The sequence below is a fragment of the Arvicanthis niloticus genome, chromosome 20 (genome assembly GCF_011762505.2).
Source record: "Arvicanthis niloticus isolate mArvNil1 chromosome 20, mArvNil1.pat.X, whole genome shotgun sequence".
Taxonomy (NCBI): domain Eukaryota; kingdom Metazoa; phylum Chordata; class Mammalia; order Rodentia; family Muridae; genus Arvicanthis; species Arvicanthis niloticus.
In genome coordinates, this window is record NC_047677.1 from 23,371,056 (window position 1) to 23,389,890 (window position 18,835).

Below are 18,835 nucleotides of genomic sequence, written 5' to 3' on the forward strand. Positions count from 1 at the left end.
TAAGGCAAAGGATTACTTTGGTGGTTCTACTTTGGGTGGTTGCCCCAGCAAAGTAAATGTTTACTGGTCTCTTGTTTAATCACATCGATTTCTTCAGCTCCAGTTGACCAGACACCACAGATTCTTCACATAATTGGCCCAGTAGTGTCTTCACTTCCCTCTCAAACTTCACAAGCTATGCTTCCAGTCTGCACTGTTCTCGACATTTTAATTTTCCAAATGACTATGGAGCAGCTCACTGAGCTCTCAATACTCAATGGTTCTTCTAGCCCAGAGTTCCAAAGTCTTTCTCACATGCTTCCCAAACAACATGGTAAATTCTTTCTCAGCAATACACCACTATCCTGGTACCAATTCATCTTAATTAGGTTTACTGTTGCTATGATGACAAAACATAACCAAGCAACTTGAAGGAGACAGGCTTTATTTGACTTACCCATCTATATCATCATGCATTGTGATGCATGATGCAAGGAAAGTCAGGATAGGAACTCAAACAGGGCAGGAACCTGGAGAAAGGAGTTGACATGGAGTTCATGGAAGGGTACTGCTTCTTGTTTGCTCCTCTTGGCTTGCTCAGCCTGCTTTCTCATAGAACCCAAGACAAGCCACTGATGGCACCACTTACCATGAGCTAGGCCCTTGACCATCAATCTCTAATTAAGAAAATACCTTGTAGCCAGTTCCTATGAAGGCCTTTACTCAGTTGAGGTTCTCCCCTTTCAGATAACTCTACCTTGTGTCAATCAGGGCAACAACTCAAGACAGGAACCTGCAACAGAGGCTGAAGCAGAGGATATGGAGGAATATTGCTTCCTATTGGCTTCCTCTACATGGCTTGCTTACTGTTCTTTATTGTATAATCAAGGACAGTTAGGAGGTGGCACACCCATAGTGGGCTCAACTCTTTACATCTATCATTAATTGAGAAAATGTCCCACTGACTCTAATATAGGCCAATCTGATAAATCCTCAATTGAAGTTCCCTCTTCTCAGATGATGTAGCTTGTGTCAGGTTAACAAACAAAACAAACAAACAATAGAATGAATAAACGAACAAACAAAAAACCTAACCAGCAAAATTGGGATGAAGACAAGAGTAATAAAGCCCTGAAAAACTAAAACTAGCCAATGAGATATTCTTAAAAGTATTTAGTTACCATTTTGTGCTGGAAGTTATCCCAGCAAGCTGTAGCTGTAGATGTCAAAAATAACTTGCTGATTACCTAACAATTCTCATAATTAATTAAATGTAAATTTTATCTTCCATATCTTTATAATGTTTAACTTATTTTATCCTCCTAAAACATATAATAAAAATTTTCTTTTCCAAGATAATATTACTCAATGAATCATGTAGCTGTCCAACAGCTTAAGGTCAAGCAGGGATCTCCTTTGATCAAAGCTCAAAGTTTAATAATCAGGACAGTGCTTATAAAGGGAAAAACCACAAAACGCAGTCCCAGAGCAGGGTGTGACACAGGGTAGCAACAGCACAGCAGCCAATCAAGTAAGTTTTCATTTCTCGGTAACCACTATTTCCAGTAAGTCAAATCTTGTAGCTGAGCCAATGCAAATATATCTGTCCAGGCTGATCAGGCCTGTTGTGGCAAATGTTCAAGGTCTTCTTAGCCTGTTCAGGCTAAAGAGGTCACAGTATCACAGGTTAGTTCAGTTTACTTAGAACACTTGCCATTGGCTAAGAAAAATATGGCAGGGAATATTTATACCTCAGCCATCCATCAATTCCTACTTCTCTTAACATTTCATCAGAACTGGTTTTGCTTCATCAGTTCATCTGCAAACTGTGAGTAGAACAGAAAAGATTCAGATAATCCCAAGGTTCTCCCTTTCTGCATAATATATGCACAGTCTGTGTATGGTGGTGCATGATTCTAACCCAAACACACTGGAAGAATAAAAGGGTAGATCTCAGTGAGTTCCAGATAACCCTGATTTCTATATTGAGTCTCATGACAGCCAGAGCTATGTGATGAGACTTTGTCACAATATTTTTCTCACTAATGTTGTTTTCATCCTTTTCTTGAAAGGAAAAAATAAGTGAAAAAATAAGAAGACATATATTTATTTGCCTTCTCTTTATATAACCATTTTTCTTCCATCACAAAAATACTCTGATGTCTATTTCCAAAATGAGCCTTCTTCACTTCCACTTTCCACCCATTTTAGAGAATGAAATTCTACCCCCTCCTGTCACCCTACCTCTTTCCACCCTCTCTCTTCTCTCCTTCTCTCTCTTTTTTCTCTTCTCCCACATCCCTGTTGCCTCCTTCTCTTCTTTCTTATGAAACACAGCCTATTGTGACTGAACAAAATAAATAACAAGTGAAAATTTCCTTCAGAAGCGTTCAGACACTTCTATCCAGTAAGGTCAAGATAAAATACATAATGTGTATTTAGAGTGTGTAGAAGGTATTGTGGATAATAGGTGAGAAGTGACAGTGACTCACTTCTATTTCCTCTTTACTTCAGCAATATTCTCTATGAATGGACTCTCTATTGATCAGTGTTATACCCTGTCTATTCTTTTTAGCATACTTCAAGAGATAAATTAAGTTTTCATTTCCAATATCAATGTTATGTGTTATCTACCTCCACTAAAATAATAGTGTGTTTGTGTGTGTGTGTGTGTGTGTGTGTGTGTACACGCACATGCAGATGCAAGTTTTCTGTCTAGCCTTTCTATCTCCAACACCCTGTGGTCAGGATGGTTAGATTTGAGTTGTCAAGTAGGGAACTTTCAAGACAGGAGGGCCTCAATTAGATACCTTTAGTTGTGTTCTGCACCCACAGAGATTTACCCAGGTGACTCTAATGTAAGTGATTGTCTATATGATAGATGTTTGTAGAGATATTAGTTCAGTATTATAGTAATCCCAGTATAGGCAAGATCATCCATGCATATTGAGGCTAGCCTGACCTACATATTAAGTTCTGGGCCAGCCTACACTACATGGAAAGTGCTGTCTCACTTAGATTGTCCACATACCAAATTATGTTATTTATTAACATGTAATTAAGTGAACTCTTTATATTCAGATTTAATAAAATTGAATTTCCTAGAAACAGAGTTTTTAAAAACAAAAAAAAAAAAAAAAATTCAAGGTAATACCACTAGTGCTAAGGTAATAAAAGAACTGTTATCATTCCCCTACTACTTTGACCTTCAAGTAGAGAGTTCCTTGGAAGATCCAGACCAAACTCTGAATAGTTCAGATAAGTCTAATGATTGTTTGCTTTATATTTTTAGTTCCTTTATTATTTAGACTTCAGTTACATTTCTGACGTCAGATTCTTTGGGTGGAAACTGAAATTATGAAAAGTTTTATAAGAGACCTTAAAAATATAAGTGGGTAACCTATAAGACATACACACATTGGTGTTAGTAATTTTAAGTAGCCACTCAGTAGCTAAGTCACAGAAGCATCATTTAGAGAGTGCAGGTTATTCAAATGCTACATTAAAGACAAAAGGCACACCATAAATAAATAAGTTCTCATTTTTAAGAATGAAAACATGCAGGTAATAAAAATAAAAAATATTCTAGATTAAATGCATAGACTCTGTGACCAAATTTTTGTTATGAAAACTTCTGAGGGGGTGGCTAGCACTGTGACTTTTGATAATTTGGTTGACATCTGAGTAACCCCATTTCCCCATCTATATGTTTAGAACTATGATAATCCTTCTCACATGGAATTATAGGAAAATATATTCAATGTATTACTACTTGTTTCCTCATGTAGAGTCAGATGAATTATGGCTGCAATAAAGTATTATAAGATTTAGTTAACACCATTGATGTTATTTGTTTCTTTAGAGTAAATATTTGTACAAATAAGATGCTTGAATGGTGCTTGGCACTTATTCACTTCTTAGTAATTAGTGTTTAGGATTGCAATAAATACTTAATTCACAAAATAAATTCTGTGTTTTTACTTCTAGGAGAATAATTATGGACAATAAATATTTGCTTAACTTTAAAGGATATAATTTTGCGAAAAGTGTTGTGAATATTGAGGCTGTAGAAAAAATGGAAGATTTTGAAATTAGAGATGATGATGTCTTCATCATCACATACCCAAAATCTGGTAAGTGCCATCAATGTCTCCTTTGGTTTAGTACTATGTGTGTAAAACAGGTTCCTGTCCACTCACCAAGAGGAGAAAAAACACATTCACATAAGAATTTATGATCAGATAAAATGTAAATGAAACTTCCATCTCTAGGACAGAAGGCCACTTTCAGTGCATATACTGTACACTATGATGGCAAGTAGGAATGTAATGGGAATGAAATGTGCAGCATAGGGCCAAGAGCAGACACTTGTTCAGCACTGACCTGTTCTGGCTGACAGGAATAATACAGTTTGAAATAGTTTCTTCTGAATACAAATGCTTCATGATTTAGTATGAATTTTAAACTGAATATCATTTACATTAAATTATTCCACAGAAACTGATATCTACTCAACACAGTTTAAGAAGCATGTATAAAGTCGAGTATTTCCTCCTGGCCCCAGGCCACTGGAATAATGGCTCAGAGACTCAAAAATATATCCACAAATGCCTTGGCCATAAGCTATGGTTAGTTCCTTGATTAGAGCATGACTTAATATACCATTTATTTGAATCTAAGTTCTACTACATGACTGGTTACCTCTGTTCAACTCCCATGCTTTAGGTCTTCTCCATGTTTCTGGACTCTTTCCTCCCACCTGCATGTCTTCCTCTATCTCTGTACCAGATTTCCAAGCTTCTATTACTTTGGATGACATACATTCATGACCCATATGACAGTTCTTTCTACATCTTCTTCATTTCATGGGAAACTTTTACCTGAGTCATTATTATTATAGAAGAATATATCCTTAAGATCTATTTGTTTACAGTCCTTTAGGGAATGATTTCATTGTTCACACAGCCACAGCAGTGGAAGTTTTGTGCTGTAATTGTCCAACCATAATTCAATTGTGAATATTAAGCTCTACATCCTAAGTAGTTTTAATTCATTTATAAAGAGGAGTTTTATTTGGCACTTAAAGGTCTAGCATCCTTTTTTGTATTCAGCATTAACATTTTCAAAAGCTAAAGATTCAATTAAATTTTCTCTAGCAGTTGGATCTTATATTGCTGTTTTGAGAGCTGTAGTTAGTTTTTGTAAAAAAGTTTATTTGAACCCTGGGTAATCTTTGTATACAACTAAGTTTTTCCCTTTTGTTCCACCTGGTCCCAAACACTTAAAGCTATACTTTATGATACTGTTCCAGGACATTTTTGTAGGACATCACAATCAAGGGTAACGTGTACTCTTAATTTAGAATATAGACCTTCAATTAGTAATTGATTCTTGATAATATCAATGCTTCTAGTCCTATTTTGTTGCTCCATGATTGAAGCCTCATCTTTCTAGAATATCAGCCACTTTAATTGAGGGTGAGGCCATAGGATGTCTATTATTAAATCTCACCAATCTTTTGGAGTTATAAGATTATGTGGCCCAGTTATTAAGTATCTGTTTCATCTATGTTGAATGTAGGCCATAATTTGTTATTGCTTCCTTAAATCTTTTAAAATCCTGTGCTTCTATAGGTTGACATTTGAATTCTCAATAAGGTTGTGGGTTTCTCTCATCTCCTGATAATTCCTTTATCAAGGTTGGGAAAATCATTTTAAGTTTCTTAACAGATATAGATTACCCTGAAGTCTTGTTACAAGATGGTGTAGGATGTTCTGACCTTGCTTCCTCTTTTTCTTAGTGTTTGTTTCAATTTTATTTAGACATATTTGTAAACTTTCAGCCTTTCCTGTGTCACTATCATCTTTGTATCTTTTTTTTTTTTTTTGGTTTTTCGAGACAGGGTTTCTCTGTGTAGCCCTGGCTGTCCTGTCCTGGAACTCACTCTGTAGACCAGGCTGGCCTCGAACTCAGAAATCTGCCTGCCTCTGCCTCACAAGTGCTGGGATTAAAGGCGTGCGCCACCACCACCCGGCTTATCTTTGTATCTTTTTAATTCTTTTGTTTATCCATCCATCCATTGATAAATTCATTCACTTTACATTGCAATATCACCCCAATCTTCCAGGACCCCCTTTACACAGCTCCTCCCTCTGCTCCCCTGTCCCCTTCTTCTTTGAGAACGGGAACTCTCCTGCCCAGCATATCACCCTACACTGGCAGATCAAGATACTGCAAGATTAGATGTATTCTCTTCCACTGAGGCCAGACAACACATCTAAGTTAGGGAAACAGGATCCACAGGCAGGCAACAGGTTGAGGGGCAACTACCACTCTAGTTGTGGGACCTACATGAAGACCAAGATGCATATCTGCTGCATATGTGCAAGAAGCCTAGTTCTAGCCCATGCTCACTTTTTGGTTGGTAGTTCAGTGTCTGGGAGATCATAAGGGTTCAGTTTAGTTGACCTATTCCTCTGTTCCTGTGGAGTCTCTATCATCTTTGGGTTCCTCAGTTCTACTTTCAGCTGTTCCATAAGATTTCTTGAGCTCCATTTGATGATAGGCTGGGGGTCTCTGCATCTGTTTCCATTGGCTGCTGGTGAGGACTCTCAGAAAACAGTTATGCTAGGTTCCTGTCTACAAGAATAACAGTATCATTAATAGTGTCAGGAATTGGTTTTTGCTCATTTGTGCAGGTTTCAAGTTGTCCAGTCCTTCTGTCTCTGCTCCATCTTTGTCTCAATATGTCTTCTATGGCCAGTGGTTTTGTGGGTTGCTGCCAATAACACTCCACTGGGAGTACTGCTTGGCTACAGAAGGTATTCATTTCAGTCTTCATGTCCCTGAACTGCTAGGAGTCTCAGGTAGAATTACTCTCAGACTCCCTGGGGCCTCTCCATGTCCCAGGTTGCTGGCACATTCTAGAGATAGCCCACTGTCCAGTGCTGATTTCTATTTTCTCTCCTCTCCTCTTCCTACACCTGATCCCACTGCCCCATTCCCTTCTTCATCTGTTCTCCCACCCAGATGCCTCCATCCATCTACCTCCAATATCTATTTTATCCCCTTCTGAGAGAGACTTAGGCATCGTCTCTTGGGCCTTCTTCATTATTTGTCTTCATTGAGTTTGTAGATTATAGCATGGGTATCCTGTATTTTATGACTTATACCCACTTATTACATACCATGTCTGTCATTTGTGGGTCTTGGTTACCTCATTCAGGATGACAATTTCTAGTTACATCCATTTGCCTGCAAAATTCTTGATGTCCTTATTTTTTTTTTATTAGATATTTCATTTACACTTCAGATACCATCCCGTTTCCCCATTTCCCCCCCTTAGAAAACCCCTATCCCATGCCCCCTTTTCCTTTTTGCATTTATACATTGTTTTAAGAAATGTTAATCATAGGCTTTATAAGTTTGGTATTGTTCAATCAGAGGTGTAACCCACTACCCAACCTAGATATATCAACTATCTTTGACTGGTGGAGATACATGAACATCTGCTTCCCTGTCTCCCCCCTCTATCTCTCTTTCATCACCTAGCTTCTCCTCTCCTTCTTTTTCTCCTCTTCTTACTCCTTTTCTTCCTCTCAGTACTCCTCCTACCTTAGCTCCTCCTACACATCACCATTCCTGTTAAAATGAAACTTTTCTCTCAAAATACAATTAGAGCATAATTATGCCTATTTGTACCAGTGAGGTACAAGATAGTCCTAATACCCAGTGCATCCTTTTGTTGACTAACCAGCACCTCTGTCATCTATCCTAACTAAAACACTTAGTTCTGAACCTGGCTTTTTCCTTGGCTTTAGGATGAATGTCAGCTGATGACCATACACTCAGATCTTTTCTCTCGAAGTAAATAGCCAGGATTGGCTATGAGGCTATAAGTTTTCAACCCCATCAGAAATCCAGAATGACTGAGTTGACTATAATTGTGGGAAGCACAAAGCATAACTTCTAAAACTTAGCCAATTTATAGAGACCTCTGAACACCTGGACACTCGCTCTACTTCAAAACGTTGGAGCATCTGTTCTTCTGCCTTCTGGCCCAGGATCATCTGACAGACCTTAGTGCTGCAGAATTATTAAGGGCTGATTACTCTGTCTAGGCAGATATAATCAGTCGACTATTCTGCAAGTGTGTCCTTTTCTGGACAGTAATTTGTCTGTAGAAGGAAAGTGGCAATTCTTGCCTAGTGGCTGTCTCACCACAACTGGAGTAACTCCAAGGATGCTCAATTTCTTCTTAGAATTTAACATAGGAAGCTGTCCGGAGCAGACAGGTCTCTAATGAAAATGAACATTAATACTGAAATGTTTGTCATGTCAATTCTAAGGATTTCTGATGTTTTGAAAACCAGCTATCCATGTAAGGTAATCTGGACTGTTGCCTGTTAACTCCACTCAGCTATTTCTAAATAAAACATAGAGAACACCCTTATAATAAACTCCAAGTCATGAATTTGCTATAGTCCCTTAACTCACAGGCTGACCATCTCAAATCAGTTAAAAAAGTTAAAGAAGGACTGGGTCTAAGCTTTGTATTCCTAAATGTCTTATACTGGTACAATGCCTATGAGAGTAACAATATTCATCTCACTCTTATATCACTAAGAAGCTCATGCCAATGAAAACCTTAAAATTTGTAAACAAAGTAAATTGGTGCCATTTAAGAATTTATATCTTCATCTTGATATTAATTATACAGATTTCTACTAATAGGTTATGGCTATGCAATAAACCCTAGCTAATCCTCTCTATTCCGACAAAACCACTACTTTTCCCTAGGGAGACAGCCCAACATTTACCACCTTAGTCCCCATGCCCAGGGAATAGGGGCGCTGACTCATCATTAGCTTCTTCAAGCTGATTATGGGCGTTGAGATATTAGAAGAGGAGTGGGGGGGGGAGCAAGTTGACAATCCTCTGATGCTGTGTCTTCGCTGCCTCCAGATGGAATTCACAGACCTCAGAGGTTTGAGCAGGTCTGCCCAGCTTGCTTGTTGAGATACACCAAGGCTAATCATTCTGCAATATACAATTCTCAAAACAAATTTTAGTATCAAGATAGTTTTTTTTTTTTTTAAGAGGGCTGACATTTTATTAAGAATGTTGGTTCTAACCGCTTTTCTATTTTTTCCCTCTTTTATTGGATATAATATTTACATTTCAAATTTTATCCCCTTACCATATTTCCCCCACCACCCAGGAACCCCTTATCCCATCCCCCCTCCTCCTGCCTCTATGAAGGTGTTTACCCACCTACCCCCAGCCTCCCTCCCCACCCTCAGATTCCCCCCCCCCTCAGTGCTCAGCCTTCAGGGTACCAATGATCTTGTCTCCCACCTATGCCCAACAGGGCCATCCTCCCCTACATATACAGCTGGAGTCATGTGTCTCTCCCTATGTGCACCTGGGCTGGTGGTTTAGACCCTGGGGAGCTCTGGCTGGTTGGTATTCTTGCTCTCCTCACAGGGCCACCAGCCCGTATGGTTCACGGTTCCTTCAATTTACTCTCTAACTCCTCCATTGGGAACTTTGATCAGATTAATGGATAGCTGTGGGTATCTGTCTCTGGGTATGTCCGACTCTGAGAGACCTCTAAGGAGACAGCCTTATCAGGCTGCTGTCAGCTTTCCCATCCTGATATCCCTATCAGCGTCTATTTTTGGTGACTGCCTATGGAATGAATACCCAGACACAATGGTCTCCCTACAACCCCCCCCTTCAGATTCTGACCCACACTTTGTCTCCATATTTGCTCCCTTGGTTATTTAGTTACTCCTTCTAAGAAAGACCTAGGCATCCTCACTTGTTCTTTCTTCTTCATGAGCTTCGTGTCGTCTGGTAGTTGAATCTTTGTTGTTTCAAACTTTTGGGCTAATCTCCACTTATCAGTGAGTAAATACCATGTGTGTTCTTTTGTGATTGGGTTACCTCACTCAGGATGATATTTTCTAGATCCATCCATTTACCTAAGAATTTCTCGAATTCATTATTTTTAATAGCTGAGTAATATTCCATTGTGTAAATGTACCACATTTTTTGTATCTATTCCTCTGTTGAAGGACATCTGGGTTCTTTCCAGCTTCTGGCTATTATAAATAGGGCTGCTATGAACATAGTGGAGCATATGTCTTTGTTATTTGTTGAGGCATTTTCTGGGTATATACCCAGAAGTGGTATAGCTGGGTCCTCAGGTAGTGCTATGTCCAATTTTCTGAGGAACCGCCAGACTGACTTCCAAAGTGGTTGTACCAGCTTGCAACCCCACCAACAATGCAGGAGTGTTCCTCTTTCTTCACATCCTCGCCAGCATCTACTATCACCTGAGTTTTTGATCTTAGCCATTCTGAGTGGTGTGAGGTGGTATCTCAGTGTTGTTTTGATTTGCATTTCCCTGATGACTAAGGATGTGGAGCATTTCTTAAGGTGCTTCTCGGCCATTCGAGTTTCCTCAGTTGAGAATTCTTTGTTTAGCTCTGTACCCCATTTTTTAATGGGGTTATTTTGTTGTTTGGTGTCTAATTTCTTGAGTTCTTTGTAAATATTAGATATTAGCCCCCTATCAGATGTAGGATTGGTAATGATCTTTTCCCAATCTGTTGGTTGCCGTTTTGTCTTGTTGACAGTGTCCTTTGCCTTACAGAAGCTTTGCAATTTGATGAGGTCCCATTTGTCGATTCTTGATCTTAGAGCATAAGCCATTGGTGTTCTGTTCAGGAACTTTTCCCCTGTGCCTAGGTATTCGAGGGTCTTCCCCAACTTCTCTTCTAATATTTTCAGTGTACCTGGCTTTATGTGAAGGTCCTTTATCCACTTGGAGTTGAACTTTGTGCAAGGAGATAAGAATGGATTAATTTGCATTCTTCTACATGTTGACCTCCAGTTGAGCCAGCACCACTTGTTGAAAATGCTGTCCTTTTTCCACTGGATGAATTTAGCTCCCTTGTCAAATATCAAGTGACCATAGGTATGCGGGTTCATTTCTGGGTCTTCAATTCTGTTCCATTGATCGTCCTTTCTGTCTCTGTACCAATACCAAGCAGTTTTTATCACTACTGCTCTGTAGTACAGTTTGAGGTCCGGAATGGTGATTCCCCCAGAGGTTCTTTTATTGTTGAGAATAGTTCTCGCTATCCTAGGTTTTTTGTTATTCCAAATGAATTTGTAAATTGCTCTTTCTATCTCTATGAAGAATTGATTTGGAATTTTGATGGGTATTGCATTGAATCTGTAGATTGCTTTTGGCAGGATAGCCATTTTTACTAAATTAATCCTGCCAATCCAGGAGCATGGGAGATCTTTCCATCTTCTGAGATGTTCTTCAATTTCTTTCTTGAGAGACTTGAAGTTCTTGTCATACAGATCTTTCACTTGCTTTGTTAGAGTCACTCCAAGATAATTTATTTTATTCGTGGCTATTGTGAAGGGTGTCATTTCCCTGATTTCTTTCTCTGCCTGTTTATCCTTTGAGTAGAGGAAGGCTACTGATTTGTTTGAGTTGATTTTATATCCAGCCACATTGCTAAAGTTGTTTATCAGGTTTAGGAGTTCTCTGGTGGAAGTTTTAGGTTCACTTAAGTATACTATCATATCATCTGCAAATAGTGAAATTTTGACTTCTTCCTTTCCTATCTGTATCCCTTTGACTTCCTTTTGTTGTCTAATTGCTCTAGCTAAGACTTCCAGTACTATATTGAATAGGTAAGGTGAGAGTGGGCAGCCTTGCCTAGTCCCTGATCTTAGTGGGATTGCTTCAAGTTTCTCTCCATTTAGTTTGATGTTGGCTACTGGCTTGCTGTATATTGCTTTTACTATGTTTAGATATGGGCCTTGTATTCCTGATCTTTCCAAGACTTTTAACATGAAGGGATGTTGAATTTTGTCAAATGCTTTCTCAGCATCTAGTGATATGACCATGTGGTTTTTCTCTTTGAGTTTATTTATGTAGTGGATTACATTGATGGATTTCCGAATATTGAACCATACCTGCATTCCTGGGATAAAGCCTACTTGATCTTGATGGATAATTGTTTTGATGTGTTGTTGGATTCGGTTTGCGAGAATTTTATTGAGTATTTTTGCATCAATATTCATAAGAGAGATTGGTCTGTAGTTCTCTTTCTTTGTTGGGTCTTTCTGTGGTTTAGGTATGAGTGTAATGGTAGCTTCATAGAATGAATTGGGTAGTGTTCCTTCTGTTTCTATTCGATGGAATAACTTGAAGAGGATTGGTATTAGGTCTTCCTTGAAGGTCTGAAAGAATTCTGCACTGAAACCATCTGGCCCCGGACATTTTTTGGTGGGAAGATTTTTAATGACTGTGTCTATTTCTTTAGGCGTTATGGGACTGTTTAGGTGGTTTATCTGCTCCTCGTTTAACTTTGGTACCTGGTATCTATCTAGAAAATTGTCCATTTCCTCCAGATTTTCCAATTTTGTTGAGTATAGGCCTTTGTAGTAGGATCTGATAATTTTTTTTAATTTCCTCTGTTTCTGTTGTTATGTCTCCCTTTTCAGTTCTGATTTTATTAATTTGAATGCTGTCTCTGCGCCCTTTGGTTAGTCTGGCTAAGGGTTTGTCTATCTTGTTGATTTTCTCAAAGAACCAGCTCCTGGTTTTGTTGATATTTTGTATAGTTCTTTTTGTTTCGACTTGGTTGATTTCAGCCCTGAGTTTGACTATTTCCTGCCGTCTACTCCTCTTGGGTATACTAGCTTCTTTTTGTTCTAATGCTTTCAGGTTTGCTGTCAAGTTGTTGATGTATGCTCTTTCCACTTTCTTTTTGTGAGCACTTAGAGCTATGATTTTTCCTCTTAGTACTGCTTTCAATGAGTCCCACAAGTTTTGATATGATGTGTCCTCATTTTCGTTTAAATCTAAAAAGTCTTTAATTTCTTTCTTAATTTCTTCCTTGACCAAGTTATCATTGAGTAGAGCATTGTTCAGTTGCCAAGTGTATGTCGGTTTTCTGATGTTTTTGTCCATGTCAAAGACAAGTCTTAATCCATGGTGGTCTGATAAGGTGCTGGGGATTATTTCAATCTTTTTGTATCTGTTGAGGCCTGTTTTGTGACCAATTATATGGTCTATTTTCGAGAAGGTACCATGAGGTGCTGAGAAGAAGGTGTATTCTTTTGTTTTAGGATGAAATGTTCTATAGACGTCAGTTAAGTCCAATTGGTTCATAACTTCTGTTAGTTTCATTGTGTCTCGATTTAGTTTCTGTTTCCATGATCTGTCCAGAGCTGAGAGTGGGGTGTTGAAGTCTCCCACTATTATTGTGTAGGGTGCAATGTATGCTTTAAGTTTTAGTAAACTGTCTTTTATGTATGTGGGTGCCCTTACATTTGGGGCATAGATGTTGAGAATTGCAAGTTCCTCTTGGTACATTTTTCCTTTCATGAATATAAAGTGTCCTTCTTTATCTTTTTTGATTACTTCTGGTTGAAAACTGATTTTATTTGATATTAGAATCGCTACTCCAGCTTGTTTCTTGGGACCATTTGCTTGGTAGATTGTTTTCCAACCTTTTACTCTGAGGTAGTGTCTGTCCTTTCCACAGAGGTGCGTTTCCTGAATGCAGCAAAATGTTGGGTCCTGTTTACGTATCCAGTCTGATAGTCTATGTCTTTTTACTGGAGAATTGAGTCCATTGATATTAAGAGATATTAAGGAAAAATGAGTGTTGTTTCCTGTTATGTTTGTTATTGGCAGTGGAGATATGTTTGTGTAGCTACCTTCTTTTACAGTTTTTGGAAGATTACTTTCCTGCTTTTTCCAGGTTGTAGTTTCCCTCCTTGTGATGGAGTTTTCCACCAATTATCCTTTGAAGTGCTGGGTTTGTGTTGAGATACTGTGTAAATTTGGATTTGTCATGGAATATTTTGGTTTCTCCATCAATAATGATTGACAGTTTTGCTGGGTATAGTAGTCTGGGCTGACATTTATGTTCTTTTAGGGTCTGTATGATATCAGTCCAGGATCTTCTGGCTTTTATGGTCTCTGGTGAGAAGTCTGGTGTAATTCTTATAGGTCTGCCTTTATATGTTACTTTGCCTTTTTCCCTTACTGCTTTTAGTATTTTTTCTTTGTTTTGTACATTTGATGTTTTGACTATTATGTGGCGGGAAGTATTTCTTTTCTGGTCTAAACTATTTGGAGTTCTGTAGGCTTCTTGTATATTTATGGACATCTCTTTCTTTAGGTTAGGGAAGTTTTCCTCTATAATTTTGTTGAGAATATTTACTGGTCCTTTAAGTTGGGAGTCTTCCCCCTCATCTATTCCTATTATCCTTAGGTTTGGCCTTCTCATTGTGTCTTGGATTTCTTGTATATTTTGGGTTAGTAGCTTTTTGTATTTTGCATTTTCTTTGACAGTTGTGTCAATGTTTTCCATGGTATCTTCTGCACATGAGATTCTCTCTTCCATCTCTTGTATTCTGTTGGTAATACTTGTATCTATGACTCCTGATCGTTTTTTTAAGTTTTCTATCTCCAGGGTAGTCTCCCTTTGTGATTTCTTTATTGTTTCTACTTCCGTTTTCAGATCCTGCATGGTTTTGTTTAATTCCTTCTCCTGTTTGGTTGCATTTTCTTGTAATTCCTTAAGGGATTTTTGTGTTTCCTCTCTAAGGGTTTCTATCTGTTCTTTGAGAGTGTTATTTATGTCTTTCTTAAAGTCCTCTATCATCATCATGAGAAGTGATTTTAATTCTGAATCCTGCTTTTCTGGTGTGATGGGGTGTTCAGGGCTTGCTATGATGGGGGAACTGGGTTCTGATGATGCCATGTAACTTTGGTTTCTGTTGCTTATGTTCTTGCGCCTGCCTTTTGCCATCTGGTTAATTCTAGTGCTACCTGTACTTGCTGTCTCTGATTGAAGCCTGTCTTTCCAGTTGTCTCGCTTTTGTTTGGTCTTCTAGGAGTACAGATGTCTTTGTGATTTTTTTCCAGCTGTTCTGATTACAGTGGTATCTCTAGGATGCCTCAGGATATGGTGCCTCCAAGGTAGCAGTCCAGCTAGATGTCTGCTGTTCTGGGTGCAGTGTTTCCTCTTGGATATCTCAGGGTATGTTGTCTGACACTGTGAGTTCAGTTGTTCCTCTGTGGCTCTGGGTTGAGCGGACCTTCCAGTATGTCTCAGGTGGAATCCGGGGTCCACACAACTGCAGACCTGGTAGAGGTCTGGTCTGGGACTCAGACCCTGCAGGCCTCAGACCGGAGGGGGGGCGAGCAGCAGAAGGAGCGTGCTATTGCTGGCTATGGGTTCTATGGATCCCCCAGAATGTGTCTGGGGGGCTTCTGGGTGCACTTACCTGCAGGCCTCAGACTGCAGGAGGGGCGAGCGGTGGAAGGGGCGTGCTAGCGCTGGCTATGGGTTCTATGGATCCCCCAGAATGTGTCTGGGGGGCTCCTGGGTGCACTTACCCGCAGGCCTCAGACTGCAGGAGGGGCGAGCGGCAGAAGGGGCGTGCTAGCGCTGGCTATGGGTTCTATGGATCCCCCAGAATGTGTCTGGGGGGCTCCTGGGTGCACTTACCCGCCGGCCTCAGACTGCAGGAGGCGATGTCCTTATTTTTAAAAGCTGAGTTTTATTTTATTGTGTAAATGAACCACATTTTTTATCCATTCTTCAGTTGCAGGACATCTGGCTTATTTGCAGTTTCTGGCTATTATGAATATAGCTGCTATGAATATAATTGAGCAAGTGTCCTTCTGGGATTGTGGAACATCATTTAGGTATATGCCTAGGAGTGATATAGCTGTGTTTTGAGGTACAACTATTTCCAATTTTCTAACACACTGCCAAATTGATTTCCAGAGTGCTCATACAAGTTTGCACTCCCACCAACAGTGAAGGAGTGTTCCCCTTGCTTTATATCCCCATTCCTGTTCCTTGAAACATGTGCTGTTTTTTTAGTTTTTATGTTAGTAACTCTGAAGCATGTAAGGTGAAATCTCAGAATCATTTTGATTTGTGTTTCCATGGTGACTAAAGACATTGAACATTTTTTAAGTTTTCTGGCCCATTAGAGATTTCTCTGTTGAGATCTCTGTTTAAGTCTGTACCTATTTTTAATTGGGTTACTTGGGTTGCTGGGTTATTTTGGGTTGTTAGTATCTATCTTCTTGAGTTCTTTATATATTTTAGATATTAGCCCTCTGTCAGATATAAAATTGGTGAAAATGTTTCACTAATTTGTAGGCCATCATTCTGTCCTTTAAGCAGTGTTCTTTGCCTTACAGAAAAATTTCACTTTCATAAGGATGCCTTTATTAGTTGTTGAACTTAGTGCCTGATCTATGGTTGTTCTGTTCAGAAAGTTGTCTCCGACACCAATGAGTTCAAGGCTACTCCCTACTTTCTGTTCTATTAGGTTTAGTGTATCCAGTTTTACTTTGGGGTCTTTGATCTACTTGGACTTTAGTTTTGTACAAAGTAATAAATATGGATCTATTTACATTCCTCTACTTGCAGAATTCCGCTAGACCAGCACCATTTCTTGAATAGGTTCTCCTTTTTCCATTGCATGGTTTTGAATTCTTTGTCAAAAATTGGGTGTCTCTAGCTATGTGGGTTAATTTCTAGGACTTCAGTTCAATTCCATTGATCAACCTGTCTGTTTCTATACCAATACCATGGAGTTTTTATAACTATTTATCTGTACTATAACTTGAAGTCAGAGATGGTGAACTATAATATTTCCAGAAGTTGTTTGTTTTTGTTTGTTTGTTCAGGATTGTTTTAGCTATTCTGGGTTTTCTTGTCTTTCCATATAAGGATAAGAATTGTTCTCTCAAAATATGTAAAGAATTGTGTTGAAATTTTGATGGGAATCATGTAGATTGCTTTTAGTAAGATGTCTGTATTCTCCATGTTAATCATACCAATCCATGAACATGGAAGCTCTTTCAAACTTCTGATACTTTCTTCAATTTCTTTCTTCAGAAACTTGAAGTTCTTGTTGCACAGGTCTGTCACCTGTTTGGTTAGAGTTACACCAAGATATTTCATATTATTTGTGGCTATTACAAGGGGTGTTTTCTCCCTAACTTCTTTCTCAGTCCATTTGTCATTCATACAAAGGAGAGCTACTGACTTCATTGAGATAATTTTGTGTCTAGTCACTTTGCTGAAGTTGTTTATCAGCTCTCAGAATATTCTGATAGAATTTTGTTGGGTCTTTTATGTATACTATCATATCATCTGTGAATTGCAATACTTGGACATTTTCCTTCACAATTTGTATCCCCTTGATCTGTTTTAGTTGTCTTAGTGTATTAATTAGGAATTGAAGTACTATATTGATGAACTACAAGGAAGTCTCAGAGAATATTACCACTGCCTGTGATGCACAGTATAAGGGGACACAATATACGAAATTAATATATTCCTGAAGATTAAGAAAAAATGTGCCATTCGGCTCCAAACAACAGTAATATATAAATGCTACTGACCCTGGTGTAAGTTTAGCACAATATATACATGTAGGGTTTAGTAAGAATACATCTATTGACATCTACAAATTGTATCACTCTAAGAGTAATTTAAAGTACTACAAAAAGACTTTCCATTGAACAGAAAATACAGACTAATTATAGGAATAATTTGAATAATCACTATCAAGAATTCAGGAAAAAAATTTTCTATACAATTTAAAAGTGAAATCAGAGTTGTTGTTTTTAAAAGAAAATCCCAATCATTCAATTTTACCAAATCAAGACTCAAGAGACAGATGATGGGTTAAAAGCCTGCCTAGCTTAGAGAGACAGAGAAAGAGAAAGAACCCACCCAGCTGACATTCCTCCTCAATCAACATCCCAAAAGGAGAGTCTGCTTTCTTTCTCTACATTGTCTTAAAAACCCTTCAGATCAAGTGATCCTCTTTTCTACTTCCTGTGTCTCTCTATTTGACCTCTTGATTTCATCCACTCTCTATGTTTTTTTCTATGTTCACTCCCTGTCAAACAGCTGCTTGTTAACCTACAGTTGACTTTATTTCATCTTGTTTACAATTATCACAAAGTTCTAGGATTAAAGGTAGGTGCTAAGATAGAGCCACAGCACAACCAGAGACAGATGTTTCTAGAATACAATCTCACTATGTGATCAAATATCCTTCAACACAGGACCTTTGTATATATCTTTTCTAGTCTTATCTAATTATACAGAAAAACAAATCAAAAACTCCCCATGTGCATTATACATGGAGTATAATGTAGTATACATGGAGTGTTTTTAAAAAGGATCAATGACTTTGTGATGGATGAAATTACCATGAAAATTTATCATTTAAACCCACCTAAGTATTGTTATGTATTTTCACAGGTACCATCTGGACTCAGCAGATCCTCAGCTTGATTTATTTTGAGGGTCACCGGAACAACACTGAAAACATATCAACAATGGATAGAGCACCATTCCTTGAGTACAATATTCATAATTTAGACTATGCCAAAATGTCATCACCTCGCATCTTCTCTTCCCACCTTCCATATTACTTAGTTCCAAAAGGTCTCAAGGAAAAAAAGACTAAAGTATGTAAGACAGCTTATTATTTTTGCATAGATAAAATACTTTAATTATTGGATAATATCATTAATTCATAATTTTTTCCTGAGCATTCTTCTGCCAGCTACCCAAGAATTTTGTCATGAATGGAACTGCAGAGCCACAAGTAGCAGAGTACTCAACTGATGGAGGTGGTGTTGTATTTCTGGAGAAAATGAATAATCGTGTATTGCTGAAATCAGCAAAGGATGAGTTCTGATGTTTTCCTTTAGTAACTTGACACATCAGGCTTAAATTTTTGTCAGTGTGGTAGTTATTGGATGATG

At 38.4% G+C, this 18,835-nt stretch overlaps 1 protein-coding gene across 1 annotated transcript in view; it reads left to right on the plus strand.

Annotated features, from left to right (window-relative positions):
* The first annotated feature begins 1,655 nt into the window (after positions 1–1,655).
* The window catches only part of LOC117724962 (amine sulfotransferase-like), a 66,916-nt gene continuing 49,736 nt past the window's right edge, over positions 1,656–18,835 (plus strand). The window contains exons 1-3 of the mRNA XM_034524965.2: positions 1,656–1,807; positions 3,967–4,112; positions 18,327–18,535. Of these exons, the coding sequence (XP_034380856.1) occupies positions 3,977–4,112; positions 18,327–18,535 (345 nt within the window). The 5' untranslated portion in view covers positions 1,656–1,807; positions 3,967–3,976. The remainder of the gene's footprint in view (positions 1,808–3,966; positions 4,113–18,326; positions 18,536–18,835) is intronic.